The sequence below is a fragment of the Podarcis erhardii genome, assembly GCF_964252035.2.
Source record: "Podarcis erhardii genome assembly, chromosome: 9".
NCBI classification, from domain to species: domain Eukaryota; kingdom Metazoa; phylum Chordata; class Lepidosauria; order Squamata; family Lacertidae; genus Podarcis; species Podarcis erhardii.
Genome location: NC_138512.1, coordinates 51240793 through 51261477, shown reverse-complemented (window position 1 = coordinate 51261477; position 20685 = coordinate 51240793). Strand labels below are relative to the sequence as shown.

The 20685-nt window shown below is 41.6% G+C and overlaps 1 protein-coding gene and 1 long non-coding RNA gene across 3 annotated transcripts in view; one reads left to right on the top strand and one right to left on the bottom strand.

Moving 5' to 3' along the window:
• The window catches only part of BBS12 (Bardet-Biedl syndrome 12), a 7183-nt gene extending 1310 nt beyond the window's left edge, over positions 1 to 5873 (top strand). The window contains exons 1-3 of one of the 2 annotated variants that reach the window (XM_081876819.1): positions 26 to 191; positions 1126 to 3306; positions 5394 to 5873. In XM_081876819.1, the coding sequence (XP_081732945.1) occupies positions 119 to 191; positions 1126 to 3306; positions 5394 to 5413 (2274 nt within the window). In that variant the 5' untranslated portion in view covers positions 26 to 118 and the 3' untranslated portion in view covers positions 5414 to 5873. Of the gene's footprint in view, positions 1 to 25; positions 192 to 1125; positions 3567 to 5393 lie in introns of those variants that run through there. The other variant, XM_081876820.1, reaches the window with a different exon arrangement.
• Positions 5874 to 8763: 2890 nt separating this feature from the next.
• The window catches only part of LOC309350509, a 148478-nt gene continuing 136556 nt past the window's right edge, over positions 8764 to 20685 (bottom strand). Inside the window, exon 2 of the long non-coding RNA XR_014160450.1 lies at positions 8764 to 9242. This is a non-coding gene — a long non-coding RNA (uncharacterized lncRNA). The remainder of the gene's footprint in view (positions 9243 to 20685) is intronic.

Here is a 20685-nt window from a genome sequence, read left to right as displayed (position 1 = left end):
GGTCACTTGCTGCTTGCTACAGCAGGACTCAAGCCTTCCAGGAACCGCTACAGCTTAGTAGCAGCTGTTAGACACACAGCCCTTCCTGGGAAATTGAGGCCTTGGCAGCTGCCTTGCTATGCAAGCTCTTCATGCAAGCCTTGAATATTTTTTCCAGGCATTACCTGGACACCACAAAGGACAGAAGGAAGGTACACAGATAGGGTCACATTCCCTTTATTTGTTCAGCCCGTTATCCATCATGAACCAAGAAGTTAATAATGCATGTGAGGTTTTAAAACCACTTGACCTGCATGTTCATGCTACTTCAGAAATGGGAGATGTATTTATTTATTGCCTGAGGACTATTTTGCCAATTTATTGCCATGTGTGTGCCAAAAATGCACCTGTGCACACACTCTTGAGCACACAAATGCACATTTGCAACAGCTAAAGTAGGATTTTGATTCTCTTGGCCTCTGACCTGGCATGCCATGGAAACCCTACTCTAGTATAATCTGTGTGTGTTTGTGTGCATTCATTCAGGTAAAAGTGTTTCTAAAGCATTCAAAATCAGGAAATTTTCTGTCCTGGAAGAGGGTGCTTCCTCAGGACATAATGGTGATTCTGAGAACTGCCCTGCCAATAGAACACTTTGTAATCCTTTGGTGTGGCCAACCTAGATTCCACCCAGGGAACAGATCCAGATGCTGCATCTAGTATCATCCCCTGTTTCTGCTTCTTATGTTACTTAGACAATTAAGGATTTGGTAGGTTTTGCAACAAAAAATGATGCAAGACCATTATTTTAATGGAAAAAGACATATACCGGTAGCCTTCCCCATTTCCTGTCCTTGCTCCTGTGATGTTCACTTCCTAATAAAGTCCTCACAGTTTCGCTGGTAGTGAATGTGGCTTCTTTACCTTCCTTAATTCTAATGCTGGCATCTTAGTTTCCTGTTCTGCACCCACTTGGTATCCCCCAATATGTGTGAAGCATGGATTTTTATTTCCGTCAAGAAAATGGATAAGTTGATATATCACATTGGAAACATTAAAAGTAAGATCCAACACTGTGGAATGGATGAAGTAAGAGCTGGAAGGCATTAAAAGGCAGAAGCAACAAGTCTTGTGTTTCATTTGTAGATGTCATGGCTTTCCGGAACATGAACAGAAAGAGGCATATTGGACTGCAGCAACTTTCAGCTTTGGCATCCACCGGAAGGACATTTTTAGGACCAGTGAAATCACTCAAATTTATTGTTGATGAATGTATTCCTGGTGGTGTGTTGGTTTGTTCTGCAGTAAGACTTCTTGAAAGCTTGGATTTAACTAGTGCAGTGGGACAACTTCTTAATGAAGCCATCCAGGCACAGAACAAAGAATATAGAACTGGGACAACTACCCTGTTGTTTCTTGTCAGCATTTGGAGCAAGGCTGTACTTGAATGCCTTCAGCAGGGTGTTCCTCTTTCCATAGTGGTAGCTGAGATGTTTGAAGGCCTGAACTCTTGCATTGAACATCTGCAGTGCCTTACATTATCACTACACAACATGCAGCAAAGTCTATATGATATTCCTATTAAATGTGATGACAAAGCCTCCAATGACATATGTTCTGGCATTGCTGGAAAACAGGTAATTGAAATGAAAACTCCAGATACCAAATCCTACAATAGTTATTTCACCCTGCTTGAACGTCCTTATGATTATGCACAAGTATCAGAAGAAGAATCAGAAATTGCTACCATCCAGGAAGCAAATGCATGCAATTGTCAGGGAAAGTGTGCATGTCCAGGAGTATTGACTGCAGGCAGCAGAGTTAGTTCACTAGGTAAATCAGTCGAAACCAGTTGTGGTTTTACAGTTTGCAAAACTGTGAGTCAGAAAAGCTGCAGCTTTCAAAGCTGTCCTTTGGGTGCCTCAGGCCGTAAGAAAATATCAAAAGTAACCCACTTCAGTAGGCACTTAAGCAGTATAAAGGAAAGTCCTTCACTGCAGCAAACCAATCAGCTGGCCAATGAGTTAAGTGATTTGGGACAACTGGCAATGTCTTTGAGCCATGGAAATTGGCACGCAATGAAACTGGTACAGGATATTCTCAGATGCCAGTTGCAGACTGCCGACAGAATGGCTGGTGTCCATCCTTTCCAATTTAATATTTCAGAAGTTGTGACATGTTGTTTACCAGGCATGTCTGAAAGTCATTCTTGTGTCTCTCCTGGGTACATCACTTTATTACACCCAGAGAAAGTTGCTGTTGCTAAGCAGCTCCAGGATAGGCCTCTTCGTATTATTCTTGCCGATGGTGACCTGAGCGAAACATACCACCATCTGGGGTTTAACAGGTCACAGAATGTAAGGATGTTCTTAGAAAGTCCAGTTGCTGAAGACAACAGCTCAAGATTGTGGGTCAACTCCATGTTGGATATTCTGATTCAGTCCAGGGTAAATCTAATTTTGGTACGAGGCAACACATCAGCAAGTTTAGAAGAAAGATGCCTGCTGAATAATATAGTGATAGTTAACGGGGTAGCTGACAATGTATTGAAGGCTTTTAGTGATGTTACAAGAGCAGACAGAGTGACTTACCTCACCCAAGTGAATGAGCACTGCATAGGTGAAGGTGTCTGTCTGAACCTCTGTGGAGCATTAAAGTTAAGTTGGGTTGGATTGGGTGGCCAAATGCCAGTTGCTTTAACAGCGAAAGGCATTCACATGATAACAGCTGTTCTTAGTTGCCCAGTTATATCCAAGATGCAAGCCGTCGAAGATCAGTTTTGGACCTGCGCTCACCGTGTGCATCATGCCCTTCTCGATCAAGCAGTCTTTCCAGGAGGTGGCACCGTGGAGCTCCTGTGTCTTGCTTATCTTGAGAATCTGGAGAAAGCAGCCAAGAATTCCAGGGAAGAAGGGTTTCATGATGGCTACTCTTGGCTTGCAAAAACTTCAGAGCAATATAAAGCTCTGGTGCTTAATGCTTTGTCACGTGGTTGGCACCAGTACATTTGTACCGTTATGTGTAACAATGCAGACTCTGCATCGGAGCTTGAAGCCAGCACCTTTATACAACAGCATCTCAGGAAAGCAGCCTTGAGTGGTTTGCCATCCACCTACCTGCTGGATGAGTTTAAAAGCGGCAAGATGGGAACAGCGAGCCCTGAACATGGTGGGACATTTGAAAAGCCTCTGAAAGTATATGACAATGTTACTGCTAAGGTGGAAGCGTGGCGTAGAGCTCTAGATTTGGTGCTGTTAGTGCTTCAAACAGATGCTGAAATTATCACAGGGCCTAAGAGGGATCAGTTGCTAAAGTCGCAGGCCTCAAGTGAGTTCATGTTTTTGTAAGTAATGTGCAGGCCTGCATATGGTTATGTTAACAAGTATTCCTGGCCAAGTTCAGAAGCAAAAAATATATGACGATAATAAAATTCAGAATGATTGCCTTCTTCGTTTTAGAAATCAAAATCCATTCCCAAGAAAGGACTCACGTCATGGAAGGGCACGTTCCTCATAATCTCCATTTAATCATAATTTCTTTTATTTTTTCCTAGATATTGCCATTGACCATAAATGTGTTATCAGTAAGTTCCATTCATTTCAGCAGGACGTAAAATTGTGTGATAATCTTGGCTCCCTTCAAGCTGAACTATTTAAGGGCTCCATTCTACAGTAAAACTAGTTTGTTTCTTTTTAAACTGATATAATTCTTCTTTATAAATTTAGATGGTGCCTTTTAACTTTGTTTTAAGGCATGCATGCAAATAAATTTAAGGTTATAATTTTTTTTGGGGGGGGGCGACACCAGTAAGTCATTAGGTTACATGGGTGGAAGCAATAAAGTGCCATTGAGATTTCTTTTTAGACGTTCCAGTGGCTGTCCTTGAGGGGGGAAATCTGTTATTGCCTCTCCTGGGGACAGGGATTACTGGTAATTGCTAAGCCACGCTGGGTATTGTAGTCTTGTGAGAGGAATGGTGATCTCCTAGCAACTCTAAGCATCCTTAACAAACTACAGTTCCCAGGTTTCTTTGGGGGAAGCCCATGACTTTCAAGCAGTATAATACTGCCTTAAATGTATAGTACATATGAGGCCTTATCTCAGTTGTTGATGTTACCCACATTTGCAGTTCCTCAAAGGACCCATAAGATACTTCAAGGGGAGTTCAAATAAAGCCTCTCTGCAGCTTAACTCTGCCAAAACAACTCTTGTGCATCACATCTGTTGGAAGGAGTTGCTGACACAGGAACACCAGTGTATTACTCTAGCCTTGGATCCCAGCAGTAGTGTTGCTGTTGTTGGCATCCGTCTGTCTTGAGAGGCGATGGAGTCAAACAAATGCATTAGTAGCCCTGAAGTGATATATCAGGGGCGCAAGCCTGGGCAGTATGTATGCAGGTCCTGGGCTGCCTAGATGACAAGACCCCACTCTCGGCCTCGCTAAGAGTTGGACTCGATGGCCCTTGTGGTCTCTTCCAACTCTATGATTCTATGATTAATATGCATAAATTCAGAACTGTAGCATGTTCTATATGCACTATATTATAAAGTAGTGTTTGTTTCTGTTATTTTATTTATTTATTACATTTGTATCCTACCTCTCCTCCAATGAGCTCATGGTAACGTATATAGTATCTGTCTCATTTCATCTTCACAAGAATCCTGTGTGGTTGGTTAGGCTGAGATAGAACAACGGCTCCAAGGTTACTCACTGAATCTCATGGCATGGATTTGAACCCAGATTATAGCTAACTGCATCTGATAGAGTAATTACAACTTGCCTCTAATAATTATTAGCTACCTGGTATCAAGTAGATTTCTTCTAAAGGCATGTTGACAAATAGGCATGTAAGTTTTTTCATGCTGTGACAAATAGCAGTTGTGGGGGATTTTCATGAGGAAAATTGTGCAAGGGGAAAGGGTTAACCCTCCCCCCTCGAACCATGTTTGCAGTACAGATCCCTCTCCCTTCTTGCAACAGCTGTCTGTAAAAAGTTTCTAGTGAGTGGAGATGCATTTCATTCATCTCCATAACATTGCAGCCAACAAACCCTTTAAAACAACTTACCTTTAAAATGAGTAGTTCACACATCGTAGGAAGCTCTTGTGGAAAATGAACGTAAATGGTGGTAGTTGCATGATTTCCTGAGGCTGAAACCTTTCCGGCATGACACCAATGCCTGGCACCAGTTGTGTTAAGATCAGATTTATACGTGGCATAAACTGTGGTTCCTGTCTTGTACTCAGATGCATACATTTTTAAAGCATGACATTGGTAGCTCACAGTTTTCAAGTGTGGTTGGGAACTGGAAGCTACTTCAGACCCTGGAAAGTATGAAAAGCCTTCTATACTTAAAACAAACTATTTTGTGAGCCATCAACACCATAACTAATTCCACTAACATTCATTTCAGGAACAAGCAAATCCCAATGAAACTGAGGACTGGGGCTGATACTTTTAAAAAGGTCAAAGCTGAGTGCAGCATTTCTTCGCTTGCATTTGTTATAAAGTTTGCTCTCTGATTGGACCCGGACTTGGGACCATCAACACCCATGACTGAAAATTAGGTGAGCTAGAGCTTGAAATAGGATATTGAAATGAGAGCTGTCTTCTTTTTATCATCATCATCATCATCATCATCATCATCATCATCATCACTATTCCTTTTAGCCAGCAGATGGCAATCTACAGTTCTGTTTTATACCTGAACTCTAAACACATTGCAAAGAAGTCAGTTTAATTAAATCCGCTGAAGATATGCTCTATAGCACGGGTGTCCAAACTTTTTTCAAAGAGGGCCAGATTTGATGAAGTGAACATGCGTAAGGGCTGACCAAAGTTGTTGAGTTTTTTTAGGATTTTACCCCAAAGTTGTTGTTGACCTTTTTTTAGGATCCCCCCCCCCCCCAGATTTCTGGACCCTTTTTAAGGATTAGTCACAGAATACTATTCATATACAGTCATACCTCAGGTTACAGACGCTTCAGGTTGCGTTTTTTTGGGTTGCGGACCATTGAAACCTGGAAGTACCGGAACGGGTTACTTCCGGGTTTTGGCAGTCACGCATGTGCAGAAGTGCTAAATCACGCTTTGCGCATAAGCGCCAAATCGCAACCCGCATGTGTGCAGATGTGGGTTGCGAATGCTGAGGGTTTTCAAGCGTGCATCTCACATGGATCATGTTCACAATCTGAGCGTCAACTGTACTTTTTGGCTTGGATCGCAGGCAGCACAGAGGGAATGGTGCATGGGAGTGAGGGTTGACTGGAGCAAGGCAGCCAGAGCCAAATGATGGATGGAAGAGAAGGCCGAATGGCCGCTGCCGCAAGCCAGCAAACAGCCGGGATACAGAGGCAGGCACATGCAAGAGCCGATAGGAGGACAATACCTAGAACCGAACGCAGGGTGCCAGCGCAAGCAGGCAACCAGCAGTATTGGAGCAAAACCATCAGAGAGGATGGCACATGCGTGAGATGATGGCTAGACGGGTCCTCAAGCTGCACTCAGGGTGCATGCGCAAGCTGGCCAACGACCGGGGTAAAGAGCAAGGCACATGCACGAGCCAATGAATGGGCTGCTCCAAGAGCTGCACGGCAAACGGCTGCGAGAGCTGACTGGTGGGCGAGTTAGCAAGCCACAAAAAATAACCACCGGTGGGGCCAGATTAAACTGACTGGCGGGCCGGATTTGGCCCCCGGGCTGGACTTTGGACATTCCTGCTCTATAGGGAGGCTGCATGATTTGACAGCTGATCCGGTTTGACAAATAATCATTTTTAAAAACGTATGTTATTTTTTAGTAACCCCAAATAATCACACTAGAAAGAGCAGCATTAGATCACTGAGCAAAGAGGCTTTGTAATTGCTGGGTTCATGCTTCATGTTTTCTTGATATTCATTTTGGACAGTTGTCAAAGTCAAGAAATTCATTGCTGATAATACAAAAGGTTCAGGGCTAATATTAAGGAAAGGCTTTGTCCATCATCCAGTAAGAATAGGTGGGAAATAATTTCACAGGCAATTCCAATTTAGAACAACTTGGTTTTCCATGAGGCTAAACACAGTTGGCAAAGGTTAGTTGTATCTGTCTGGTTATCACATAGAAGATAGTGATACCTGACAAGCAACTGGTAGATTAAAAATTCAGCGCAGAGCAAATGTAGAGATATTTCGCCAGTTCTTTGATTAGCACCTTAAAAAAATCTATGTTATCTCGAGCATTGAAAATATTATTTCTTCCCAGAACTATACCATATACTGCCAGGTTTTTTTCTGCAGCTGAAAACTTTCATTAGTCCTTCTGATTTTTATCCTTTACTTGAAGATATTTAAAAAAAGTACTTTCCTACCCCTGCCAACTTCTTTTTGGTTTTTGTGTTTCCATTGGTCACTATTTATGAGTATGTTTGAACATGTGACGTAAAAAAGATTCTTCACTGAATGTTTTTGCAGTGGATAAAAGGTAAACAGACAGTTCTGTAGCCTTCTGAAACCTTATTTTTTTCTCATTAAAAGGAAGCCAGTTTTCCTGTGCTAACCTCAGAAAAGGAGCTACACGGGGCTTCTGTGTGGCACGCTGTCTGAGGTAAACAACAAAAAAGTCCAACAAAAAAGTCCAATTAAATGGTACTTCAGCGGAGTTTCTAATGCATATATTAACTGGCTAATGCAGAGCATTGATTTTTATTTCACACTGTTTCTGAAGCACAGTGCATCACTCTTAACTCAAACACAGCAACACACAACCATGGTCCCCAAGGTATTATTTTTGGAAGTCACATTTTGAGCAACACTCAGAAACCTCAGTGCATTAGGTACACTGGGGCTTGATGGGCAGTGTAGTGCATCTTGAACCCGTTCACCATAAGAATGTCAGAGAAAGGTCACTTCAAGGCAAAAAGATAAATGCAAGTTGTGGGATAAATCAGCCCTCAATAAAACTGCACATTAGACATAATAAACAGTATCATTACTCACTGGAAAATGCTTAGTGCTTTTTGTTATGTGTAAAACAGCAGCAGGAAATCCCCTATTTTGGGGTGGGACACATGAAGATGATGTCAGATGAGTCTCATTGCTGAGCCAAATTACAGCTCATTAGTCTGATGTGCATTCCAGGTTGGTCATATTGTTTCCCCTCCTCCTGCTGGCTCTTCCCCCATCATCCAGAGAGTGTAGAAAAGTGTTTCCTATGGAGGACAAAGTACTGGAGATGTGTGGTGTTGCTTTTGCAGAAATGTGTTTTATTTATGAATGTGTAGATCATTATGGGCATGAAGCATCAATCCTGAAAAAGCAAAAAAACCCACCTACTACAGAAAACTTCCCCTACCTGGGGTGGGCAACACACTTATTTTAAATTATTCCCTGTTGATCATGCTGCTTCTGGTTGGGTGGCTCCTAGTGTTACAACTCCTCTGTTGTAAGCTATAAGCAGAATTGCTCTATACTTTCAGCATTATTAAGGGTATTCTGCTTTTTCTGTGTGTACACCTTGTTATGTTCCATCCTCACCAGTGGGTGTGACGTAGCTGCTGTGGGACCATTTGAAACTCAATACACATTTACTGTAGTTCATGTATTGGGTGCCATTTTATGACTCTGTGGCACTTCATAGTGGGGTGATCTCCCCTCTGACCTTGAGGTTCCACCGAATGCCAGGCTACTTCAGAGTAGACCTGTTGAGTCCTTTGTTCTCAGAAGTCAGAAACCCAGTTCATCACAGGATCTGCCAATGGGCTTCTCCTAAGCTCTTGTGCTTAGGTTCCTCCTGTTTCCTTCTAGGTTGGCCTAGGTCAGGGGTCTGCAACCCGCGGCTCCGGAGCCGCATGTGGCTCTCTTACACCTTTGCCGCGGCTCCGGGGCGGATACTAGTGAGGGGAGGAGGCGCATTGTGCGCCCCGACACTCCCCACTGTGGCGGGCGCTGTACTGGCTGTGACGTCACATGGGGCGGTGCGTGCGTTAGTCACGCACCGTCCCGACGTCACCTTCCCACCCGCCCACCCGCTACATTGTAAGGGGCATGTACGCTGGTCACTGTTTTGAAGGGGAGTGAAGAACACACTCACACAAAAAGGTAACTTGTTAATTTAACGTTTATTTCTATGAGGAGGAGTAATTCTGAGGGGTCAAACAAAGAAATAATAAAAAAGTGACAAAAAAGTTATTTTTATAATGACGAGTTTTGCGGCTCCCAGTTTTTTTTTCTTTGGAAACGGGTCCAAGTGGCTCCTTTTGTCTTAAAGGTTGCAGACCCCTGGCCTAGGTACTTAATTAACACATGCCATGTTATTGCTTCATTCCTCACCCAAGTTACCTTCCCTTTGGCTCCCTGGTCTTTAAATTTGTCATTTGCCTACTTAGCCTGTCAGCCTTGAGTCATCTGCGGTGTTGAGGCAGAGGGAGCCACTCTCCTCCTTGTCTGTCAATGCCTGACTGTGTTGCTGTTGGAAGTGCTAAACACTGTGGCATCCCCCCCCCCCCAGTTGTATTTTCAGCGGTTTGTTTGTTCGTCCATTCATTCATTCATTTTCTGTCTCCCTCCCTTTCCTGCGTGTGAGTGTGTGCGCGCGCACACACAGTATTTCATTAAGACAAGTATAATTCAATTACCATGTAACAGTACTATTACACTTGACTAAGTTGTGTACCAAATAACCCATAAGTCATCTAACTCAATATATGTTGAGTCATTGATTGCTTGAAAGATTGCCTTGCATAGCTGGTAGTCAAAACTGTTCACAACTGCAAATTCCACTGTTTCTTTACCTGTTGGGCAGTGGTGCACATACCTGCTTCTATATAGATATACCCTATATAGAATATACCCATCCTGTATATTTTGTAGTGCTTTAAAGTGCCATTAAGAATGTAAGAAGAGCCCTGCTCCTTTATCACACACACAGCCCAACAAGACAGTGACAAAAACCCACCAACAGCATACAAATCAATATGGCTAACCTGATCCGAAACACCCACCCACCCCACTCACACATGAAAACAAAGACCACCACAGCCAACCACAAATGAATAACCACACCCTAGGCCAACCCCAACCTCTCTCACCACCAAAGGAACACAAGTGAACAGCAAAGAACCTGCACAAGCAACGATGACACCAAACCCTACATATATTAAGTAGAAAAGAAACATTGTCACCCGCCCCCACCCCACCCCATCCTCCCCCCCTCTTTCCCCCTTTTCTTCCTAATGTCTCAACAAATGAAACTGATTTGTAAAAATGTTACACGGAAGGAAAAAAAGCGAGAGAGAGACATTGCACATACTTTTGTAAATCAAGAAGATCTTTAATAAAAATACATTTTAAAAAATAGCCCTGCTGGATCAAAGCAAAGACCTATGAGCTCCAGCACCTTTTCTCCACACTGACCAACCAGGCCCCCAGGAGAAGGCCCCCAGTGGGGCATAAGGACAATAACCCTCTTAGACTTGTTCCCCCACAACTGGTAATTCACAGGCATGCCACTTTGGATCTTGTGTATAGTATATAGGCACTGTCAGCCATTGATAGCCTTAACCTCCATGAATTTGTCTAAACCCCTAAGCCTTATTTGGGTGAATAGCTCACACTATTATTAACAATTGTGTGGAATGAAGAGAGGCTGCCGTTGTCATTGGTATCCTTCTGAACTGCCAGAGATAGGGATACTATTTTTAATGGTTCCACTCTTACTGTGCAGACAGGTGCTTGGTGATGATGCTACACTCTTATGGGAAGCCTGTGAACTGCCATAGAGAGGTGATCTTGATCTTGCTGTTTAACATTTAAATGAAACCAAGGGACTACAAGTTTGGTGCTGCCAGTTTGCTGGCAGCCATCTTTGTTTAGAGAAGAGGCTTCCCATGGGAGATGTAACAGAAGCACTGAATGACTGTTGCACTAGGTGGCAGTACTGGAAAATGCACTGAGGTGCTCTGTTTGAAAATGAAAATGTTATAACTTGATGATAAATGCACAATGTATTTTTAATCAAAACAGGAAGCACTAGATTTTGGCTATTCTCTCAGATTGTTTTACAAAGCCAAAGGGGAGAAGGGGGAAAAGTTTGGCATGTTATGCCTTGGGGAAAAATAGACATATAAAGGAGAAGAATTAATTTGTGCAAGAAGAGAAAATGTTGAAACTGCTATATCTGTTTTAAATTTGGTCAACTATGGCACTAAATGCATAGGTCCTACATGCTTAAGTTCAAACAGTTTAGACCACCTTTGTTTTATTAACATGTAGAACATTCAGGCTTCATAATGGTGGGACGCAGTTTGACCTCTCGTAACTTAACGGTATTGGCACTCTTGTGCCTGTATAATATAAAGGTGTTTACATTAGAGGTTGTTTGTTCGCTTCATTATATTGCATCGTATATGTACCACTTTATGCTGATTATGTGGGGATTGTGTTTTGTATTATTAGAAACTTTTTATTCACTCTGCAATTTCCTTAGGGGAGCCTACTAGATGCAATTCAGACTTCTTTTTTTAATAGAATCCATTTTTGGTGGGTTTTTAAAAGCTCCTTTTTTGTATTTGAATGCTTTTGGAGCTGTAGGTTGATTTTAATTTGCAGCTGCTGTTTAGCTGTTCGTAATTCACTTGATGTCTAAACGTGGTTTTATTGATGCTTGTAATTTTTCTTTTGCTATTTTATTGTGGTTCTGTGCAGTTATATTTAATATTCTAGGGTATTTACTGCAAACTGCTTTGGGAAGCCTACCAAAAGTCCAAGCGGTGAGATAAAAATAGTAAATGAATAAAAAATATAGTGAATATCAGATACAAACTTTACTATAATGTTCTTTCTGGTAGTTTGAATGTTTCATCGTACCTTTCATTTCAGTTTTTGTATTGTTTATCTTCCACAGTCATTATCAGGGTGTGTGTGTGTGTGTTTTTAAGAAAAGCTTTAGGAATTAATGTTTGGCATAATGTCTCCACTGTAGTCCCGCCAATAAACGCTTCATTAGCATCTCAGTTTTTGTTGGCATTTCAGTTTTGTTTCCCCTATCTTCCATCATAATTATCAGAGTGTTCTTCCTTGGTTAGAAAAGCTTTAGAAGTTTATTTTTGGGCATATCTACAGCTCCACTCCATTTCCCTCCAATAAACACTTCCTCTTTCTTTCTTTCTTTCTTTCTTTCTTTCTTTCTTTCTTTCTCTTATACCTTGCAAAACTCCATCTACTGCATACATCGTGTGCCCCCAATCTGGTTCCCCCTCTGATGTTGCTGGACTTGCTCCAGTTTCACCCCCAACTCAGGATGATGAGAGTCCAGTAACTTCTACAGGGCACCATATTAACTGACATGCATAACGTATTGAATTCAAGAATTGTGCCAACTGTAGCTTAAGCTTCCAAACATAAAACCAAATCCTGGTTTAGAACTCTTTGTGTTTCATTCTTTCTCTGCTCACTGATCCAGCGGCTTCTGTAAGGCAACAACTATCATATAAATGGTTTACCATGCCAAACAACAGTAGCAACAACAACAAAAAACAACACTTAAATGCAAAATCCACTTCAATCCATGGTTTCTGACTTTAATTTGCCAATCCAGACTGATTGAAGTGAAGCTTTTTTGGCCATGGTTTGCTGTGGTGCCAGAGCTGAGCCACACACACACATCTATCTCAAAATTATCTTCCCCCATCCTTTCCCCCCTTATGTCTGACCAATATCTGAACGGGCACACAAGTCTTTGTTCACATTTTTTTTTTAACCCAAATGTCAGCCTAACAACAGCCCACTCATCAAATGAGGAGGAAGTACTTAGGTTCAGGAAACATTAAATAGGGACATTACAGGACAAGTGGGTGTCTAGAGACAATAATCTAAACTAGATTGCTGTAATGGAGACTTGCTTGGACAGACAGACTATAAGAAGACAGGGGAGGATTTTGTGCCTGAAATCTACAAAGACTGGCAGACAGGTGTTTCCATTTTTGTACTTGGGAAAGAATATTAAATATTTTCTACATATGGTGCTGTCAAGAAGGTCCGTGGGCCTCAGAGCAAAGACTAGCAGTTTCCCTCGATCCCCAAAGCTGAATTTGGGCTTGAATAGTGAAAACTAAAGTGGAGCACAGCATAACTGTTCATGGTGCAGCATTCCAGCTGCCTATGTCGCTTGTGGTGTGCCTATCTAGTAACTGGAAGCAAAGTCAGGAGGACATTGTGTGCTTATTCAGTGGCATTTTATGTCCATCCTAAGCCCCTTAAGGAAAGGGACGTGGGTGGCGCTGTGGGTTAAACCACAGAGCCTAGGACTTGCCGATCTGAAGGTTGGCAGTTCGAATCCCCACGACGGGGTGAGCTCCCGTTGCTCGTTCCCTGCTCCTGCCAACCTAGCAGTTCGAAAGCACACCAGTGCAAGTAGATAAATAGGTACTGCTCCAGCGGGAAGGTAAACGGCATTTCCGTGTGCTGCTCTGGTTCGCCAGAAGCGGCTTAGTCATGCTGGCCACATGACCCGGAAGCTGTACGCCGGCTCCCTTGGCCAATAAAGTGAGATGAGCGCCGCAACCCCAGAGTCGGTCACGACTGGATCTAATGGTCAGGGGTCCTTTTACCTTTACCTTTTAAGCCCCTTAAGTCAGCCGATCTAGACTAGAATTGTTCTGTAATTCATAAATTCATAAATTTAAAATTAAGTCAGCATATTATTGAAACCTCAACAAAGGAACCCTTTGTAAGGATAATCTTAATTTACCAATTTAAAGCAGCACTCTTTGTTAGAAGGAATGACTATCTTTAATATTTTTTCCTATCAGCGATACTGTAATGTTATAAGAATTTTAAGGTCATATATTTAAAAAATTAAATGTTCATAACTGTATATATAAGCCACATGTCTGAAACCCCACAGATTAGGTCATGAACAAATTGACCTCAAATATTTCTCTGCAAGGTGGAAGTAGGAAACCTCCCCATTGTCTCTTTCCTCACAAATCCTGTCTTAAGGGCACATTCAAGATATGAACAGGGTGTGAGCCTGTGACCTAGATTCAGGAGTTAAGTAGTTATAATAACAAAAGAGTAGCCGAAACCCAGATAATGCAATCAGGTAACTTGCCAGACGGGAGATAAACAACGCACTCAGATTTCTGTTGTAGACCGCCTTTTCTGTGATGTAAGTATGATGTATCTGGGGGGTGGTCTTGGGCTACACCCCTTCTGTGATGTATGTTTGATCTTTCTGGGGGTGGTCTTGGACTCCAGGGTGGGCAATTTAAAATGTCTATATAAGGGCTTGCACGCATGGCTCTGGGTCCTCCTCCTCTCTCCTGCGTGTGGGGGAGCACCCTGTTACAACAGCTTTAATAAAGATCAGGCTTACTAGCTGCCTTGCTTCTCAATATTCTTTGGTTGGCCGCTGTTATTTTCTTCTACAGATAGAAAACCTAAAAAGAAGACTATATCATAGTATTTTAATATTCTTTTGGAAGCCGCCCAGAGTGGCTGGGGAGGCCCAGCCAGATGGGCGGGGTATAAATAATAAATTATTATTATTATTATTATTATTATTATTATTATTATTATTAGGGCTCTTGGGTACCCCATAAGGGAAAAAGAGCAGGTTTTTTTTTTCTTATATCAATAACGTACCACAACAAAAACAGCATACAAATAAGGATGTCCTCTCTAAACATTCTGATTAGCTGATTAAAATTGGTCCATGCAGATTAATCAGTTAATTCTTCAGCTGTTTAAGCTACCAATTAAACCCTGAAGGCTTACTAAAAATGCAGCTGTCTTTAAATAGTTCCTAGGCTACAATTACACTTTGAGTGTAAAGTTCTCACTTCACATCTACTTTTTATGCTCTATTAGTAAACAAACAAACAAACAAACAAACAAACTCCAGCTCTATAAATATGCATTGATTAATGATTCTTTATATTAGTTATCTAGTTCAGGAAAAAAATATACAGTATGCATGGTTTTTAATAAATCTTCACTAGGGAAAAAGTTAGGTCTTGTTCCTCTCACACACAGGGAGCATAATTTAGCAGATGATCACAACTGAATTTCTTGTGTTTCCATTTTCCAGAGGATTTTGTGTGTGTGTCTCCAGTGTTGATCATTAAGCAAACAACTGGGCAAGCTTTCAAAGGCTGAAAGGTCAGCCAGAGTACAACAGTTAATTTGAAATAAGTACTTTGATTTTTCCAAGAGCAGTTATTTTAATTAACTGAAATGAACATTCATCTGAAGTCCTTTAGTGTACTCCAAAGAGGGCACATCCTTCATCTTCTGGAGAGAACGGTCTTTCTAAAGAAGCTTCGATTAGGAGAAGAATTAAAAATATAATTTCAGTGTAGGAAGTTTTATTCTAGAAGCAGAGAAAGAAAATTCTTCAGTTCTTCTTTAGTGTTCTTAATCAAAAGGTTTCCTTTATGTATTACACAGCTTGTTTTGCCCATGGTTGAATTAATGCCTTAGCATTGGTCAATGCCTTAGCAGGAGTGGGGAACCTTCTTCAAACTGAGTGTGTTTTATACACACTCACATACCCCTATCTGCTGTCCATCCATACAAGCAAGAGCCATTATTAGAGTTCAAGGAAACTTCCCACCCAGGCAATAAAATTCTAGAAGGACTGGTAAGTAGTATTGCCTTGGAGAGAGAGGCTGTGACTGAGAAGAAACTATAGCTCGGCAAGAATCCTGAGAGCCACACAGTATGGGATGGGTTTTAATGAGTAGGAGAAGATATATTTGTTGCAATTTACCCCTCCAGGCTTCCACATGTGTAGGTTGAACAGTTTCAAAATCTCATCCTTGGCAGCAAAATGAAAAGCATAGGAAACAGGCTGTGAAGTCTTGTTTTGAGCATGTCGACCTATGAAGTAAGCTGGCTCCTTTTTCTTACTCTGCTTAATAAAGAATCAGGCGACAACTTGTAAAGTAAGTTTAAAAAAATAAAGTTTACTTACTTTATAATCATGCATTGGTTTGCAGCAACAGTAGCAGTAAAAACTATGCAGGCAAAATACTTATATGTGCAGTATAAAAGGACATGGGTGGCACTGTGGTCTAAACCACTGAGCCTCTTGGGCTTGCTGATCGTAAGGTCAGTAATTTGAATCTGTGTGATGGGGTGAGCTCCTGTTGCTCTGTCCCAGCTTCTGCCAACCTAGCAGTTCGAAAGCACACCAGTTCAAGTAGATAAATAGGTACTGCTGAGGCGGGAAGGTAAATGGTGTTTCTATGCACTCTGGTTTCAGTCACGGTGTTCTGTTGTGCCAGAATCGGTTTAGTCATGCTGGCCACATGGCTGGTCACAGGAGAGAAACAAACAAACAAACAAACAAACAGGAAGTACCATATGCTATTTCATCTGTAGGAGAGGAGGTGAAATGTCATCACATAGAGCCCGCTGTACCAATTATATTTCTATGATCTGAGGACTTATATATCAGCAATACAGCTCTATGGTGTTAGCCTGTTCTCATGCTAACTAGGAAGAATATGCATTTGCTGGGTTTGGTTGCTAACTTCCCACACATGGAGAGGCTAGGAAGGCCACATTTGACTTCTTGGTCTGAAGTTCCCTTTGTCTTAAAGATAAACCAGCACTCAGTGTGCAGTGTCACAGTTTATAGATTTGTCTTGGCTACAGTAGTATCAGGTCCAATTGTTGACTTCACCTCCAGAGCATTGTCTCCCGTTTCTTCCTTCCTCCTATGCTTCTGAACTGCAACAGCTGCAATGGGTGATATAGCATTGGATCCCTCAGGATCCCTTCATCCCTTGATGTAGAGAAACCTTGGCTAGAGCCTCTGTGAAGGCCTCCTTCTGCCATCTCTGCCACCTGGTTTGCTTGTAGTTCTCAGTGGCCTCTGTTCCTCTTCAAAAGCCCCATGCTTAATCCATAGCTGGTCCTCCTCCTCTCAAATATACCCCTCTTATTCCTGTGCCTCACCTGTCTTTTCCCATCCCAATTTCTGGTCAACTCCTGAGGAGTCAACCCCCAGTCACCCACATCTACAGAATGCCACTGTTTATGCAGAGACATACATTGCTGGGGATGGTTGGATCCAGACAGCGAGATCCTCAGAAACTCTCCACTCCTGTTTTGTTGGGTCAGGTCTATCGTGCTTGTACATCAGATCACCAAAATAATTTATCTTAAAAAGTCAGATAATTTGGATGCATTTAATCTAATGGCAGACAACTCCTGTCAAATTTGTTCATATAAGTGATCTAGCAGCAAATGCAGCAAAGGTAAAAGGTGGGCTTGTTGTGACTTATGTGGTGCTGGGTGACACATTATAGCAAATTCTTTCACGCACACAAATATTTTTGCTGTGAAATTACTATCTAAAAAGAAATTTTGATAGGGTAAGTTCTATTGGAAAAGCAAGAAAGCGTGAAGAAGGCTTTGCTGACCATAGGGACATAAAATAAAAGAAGCTGCTTTGTACCAAGTCAAGTAATTGGCATATCTAGTTTAGAACTGTCTATGCTGACTGGAAGCAGCTCTAGCAGTTCAAAATGGAGTCTCTCCCAGCACAACTTTGAGATGCCCAGGACTGAACTTGGGACCATCTGCTTAAATTATTTTTGGGAGAGGGTGGGTGAAGTATATTAATGTTGGCTAAACTCTCTTCTGTTCCCCTCAGAATGTTTTTTCCAAGCCTACCAATATATATTGGGCAAACATCGTGTACATCTTAATAAATAGCTCACTTCCTGTACAGAACAGCATAAATAACTCAGTTGATTCCTAGTATGTTTACTAATAAGAAACGCAGCCCAGGATGAATGAAACAAGATGAATTTTAACAGGGAGAAATGTAAAGTATTGCACTTGGGCAAAAAAAATGAGAGGCACAAATACAAGATGGGTGACACCTGGCTTGAGAGCAGTACATGTGAAAAGGATGTAGGAGTCTTGGTTGACCACAAACTTGACATGAGCCAACAGTGTGACACGGCAGCTAAAAAAGCCAATGCAATTCTGGGCTGCATCAATAGGAGTATAGCATCTAGATCAAGGGAAGTAATAGTGCCACTGTATTCTGCTCTGGTCAGACCTCACCTGGAGTACTTTGTCCAGTTCTGGGCACCACAGTTCAAGAAGGACACTGACAAACTGGAACGTGTCCAGAGGAGGGCAACCAAAATGGTCAAAGGCCTGGAAACGATGCCTTATGAGGAACGGCTAAGGGAGCTGGGCATGTTTAGCCTGGAGAAGAGGAGGTTAAGGGGTGATATGATAGCCATGTTCAAATATATAAAAGGATGTCACATAGAGGAGGGAGAAAGGTTGTTTTCTGCTGCTCCGGAAAAGCGGACACGGAGCAATGGTTCCAAACTACAAGAAAAAAGATTCCACCTAAACATTAGGAAGAACTTCCTGACAGTAAGAGCTGTTCGACAGTGGAATTTGCTGCCAAGGAGTGTGGTGGAGTCTCCTTCTTTGGAGGTCTTTAAGCAGAGGCTTGACAACCATATGTCAGGAGTGCTCTGATGGTGTTTCCTGCTTGGCAGGGGGTTGGACTCGATGGCCCTTGTGGTCTCTTCCAACTCTATGATTCTATGATTCTATGTATTACATTTGTTCATTGAGAAGGATAATGTCTCCGCATACAGATAGTGTTACTAGACTCTCAGCTGGTTTAACTAACACTGGAACAAAGCCTAAAATTGCATGAAAAAAATGTTTCGTATCTGTGTTCCTCCTAGCGTTTATTATCAGTTATCAGAGCAGTCACAATTCAGATAGTTTGAACTGCGAGTGAAATCCCATACAGAAAATGCACCAGTGGAAGGGATATGAGATATTAAGAGATGAGAAATATTGAGGTATATACTATCAGTGGGAGCTGAAGGAACAAATGGAATTTAGAAACACGCCTCAGAAACTCAGCTCAGGGCTGTGCATCTTACACCTTACAGAGTAAAAAGGTGGTACAGGGAAGTTGAGGGGAGTCTGGGTGGTGCCAGAAACCACACACCGTATTTTTCGCTCCATAAGACGCACTTTTTTCCTCCTAAAAAGTAAGGGGAAATGTCTGTGCGTCTTATGGAGTGAATGTGTGGTCGATTGCTGGCTCCCTTTCTGGTCCCACCCTCTTGCCCAGGCCTCCATTGTTGAATGTTCTGCAGATGGAGGCTGTTTGTTTCCCCAGTGACATGTGATTGGCTGGTTAGATTATCTATCTGGAAACTGTAGAAACGGTTCCCTTTCCTAAAGAAGCTGCGGAACTCTGAGTTGAACCCTATAAAAACAGGATTTTTTCCCTTTGCAAAGTAAGCTCAACAACTTTGAGCTGATCTTCAAAAGAGGGGCTTTTCACCTTTGCAAAAGAAGCTGCACAACTGTGAGCTGATCCCCCCAAAAATGGGGCTTTCTCCCTTTCTTCCTCTAAAAACTAGGTGCGTCTTATGGTCAGGTGTGTCTTATGGAGCGAAAAATACTAGTTTGGGCAACAGGCGAGGGTAAAGCAGATGGCTCCTGTCTCACCAGACCATGGTTTAGTGTTCTGAAAGAAATAGCTCACAGAGCACAGAGAGTTTTCATTTTAATGTTATATTACTATCTGGACTCTTGCTTTTCTCGTTTTAAATGCAAAATGCTACCAACTGGAAGATTACATCATAATTTGCTCTGCGATATTTCACCATGTCATTGAGGTTGGAAAAAAATATTTCAAAATTCTAAAGATGGTGAAAACATCCTCTTCACTGGATGACATTCAAAACTTTTAGAAAGGTGAGAGCCCCAAAATAATACCGCTATTCAAACTGTAATGTGGGCATCTGCAATTAGTGCCAAATACCTAGGTCCTGTTATTTTCCTCTCTCAAGCTATGTTCCTTCTAGAAGATTTGAATATATCTCTGGCTATATCACTACCTCCTAAAACTATTTTATATTATGGTTGACAATGCAGGAAATGCTTTGTTTTTATATGATGGTGCAAAAAAACCAAGCCACAAATCTAACTTTTGCCACATTTCTATACTGAACAGTTTGTCTGTCAGACAACCAGTCTGCTAAGACTATACAGAAGTTTTGTCTTTTATATCTAAAGAAGACCCATTATAAATATGCCGGCCCATTTTTAGTGAGTGGAAATTTTCATGTTTTGATACATGATTTAGTATAAATATTAGAGTTTTTCCATCTTCTGATTTTACAATTGTGCTAGTATAACCAAAGACATGTCAACAGGGCTGTTTCTTTTTTTGTGCTGAGCAAATTCAACAACCACATGACTATCATCTTTCAGTTTGCTTGCCACTCAATTATTTATCACATTGGACAGGAAAATGTATCTGGAGTGATGTTGTGTTGAGCCAATTCTTGCTTTAAATTTGGATCAGATGGATGTGACTTTTATAAAACTTCTATCTGTGCAGTTTCTTGCTCTAAAAGAGCTTTCCAAGTCACCTCAGCAATGCCAAGTATCCAAAGTAATGTAGACACATATCTTCTTTTTCCCTAGAAGTGAATTGAATAGGTAACTGGGCAGAATATATATTTGCGTGAGTTAGAGACTATTGGAGTTAATCACTCTAGTGGAGCATCTAGCTAGTGGAGAAGAAGATAAAAGGATTAGTCTGCATTATTACATCATATATATTACTTCCCTCCTTGCTTATGCTATTTTGTATCAGATGCCCTTAAAAAATTACTTTATAGTCAAATCCTACCTAAATATGGCTACTCAGAAGTCCCA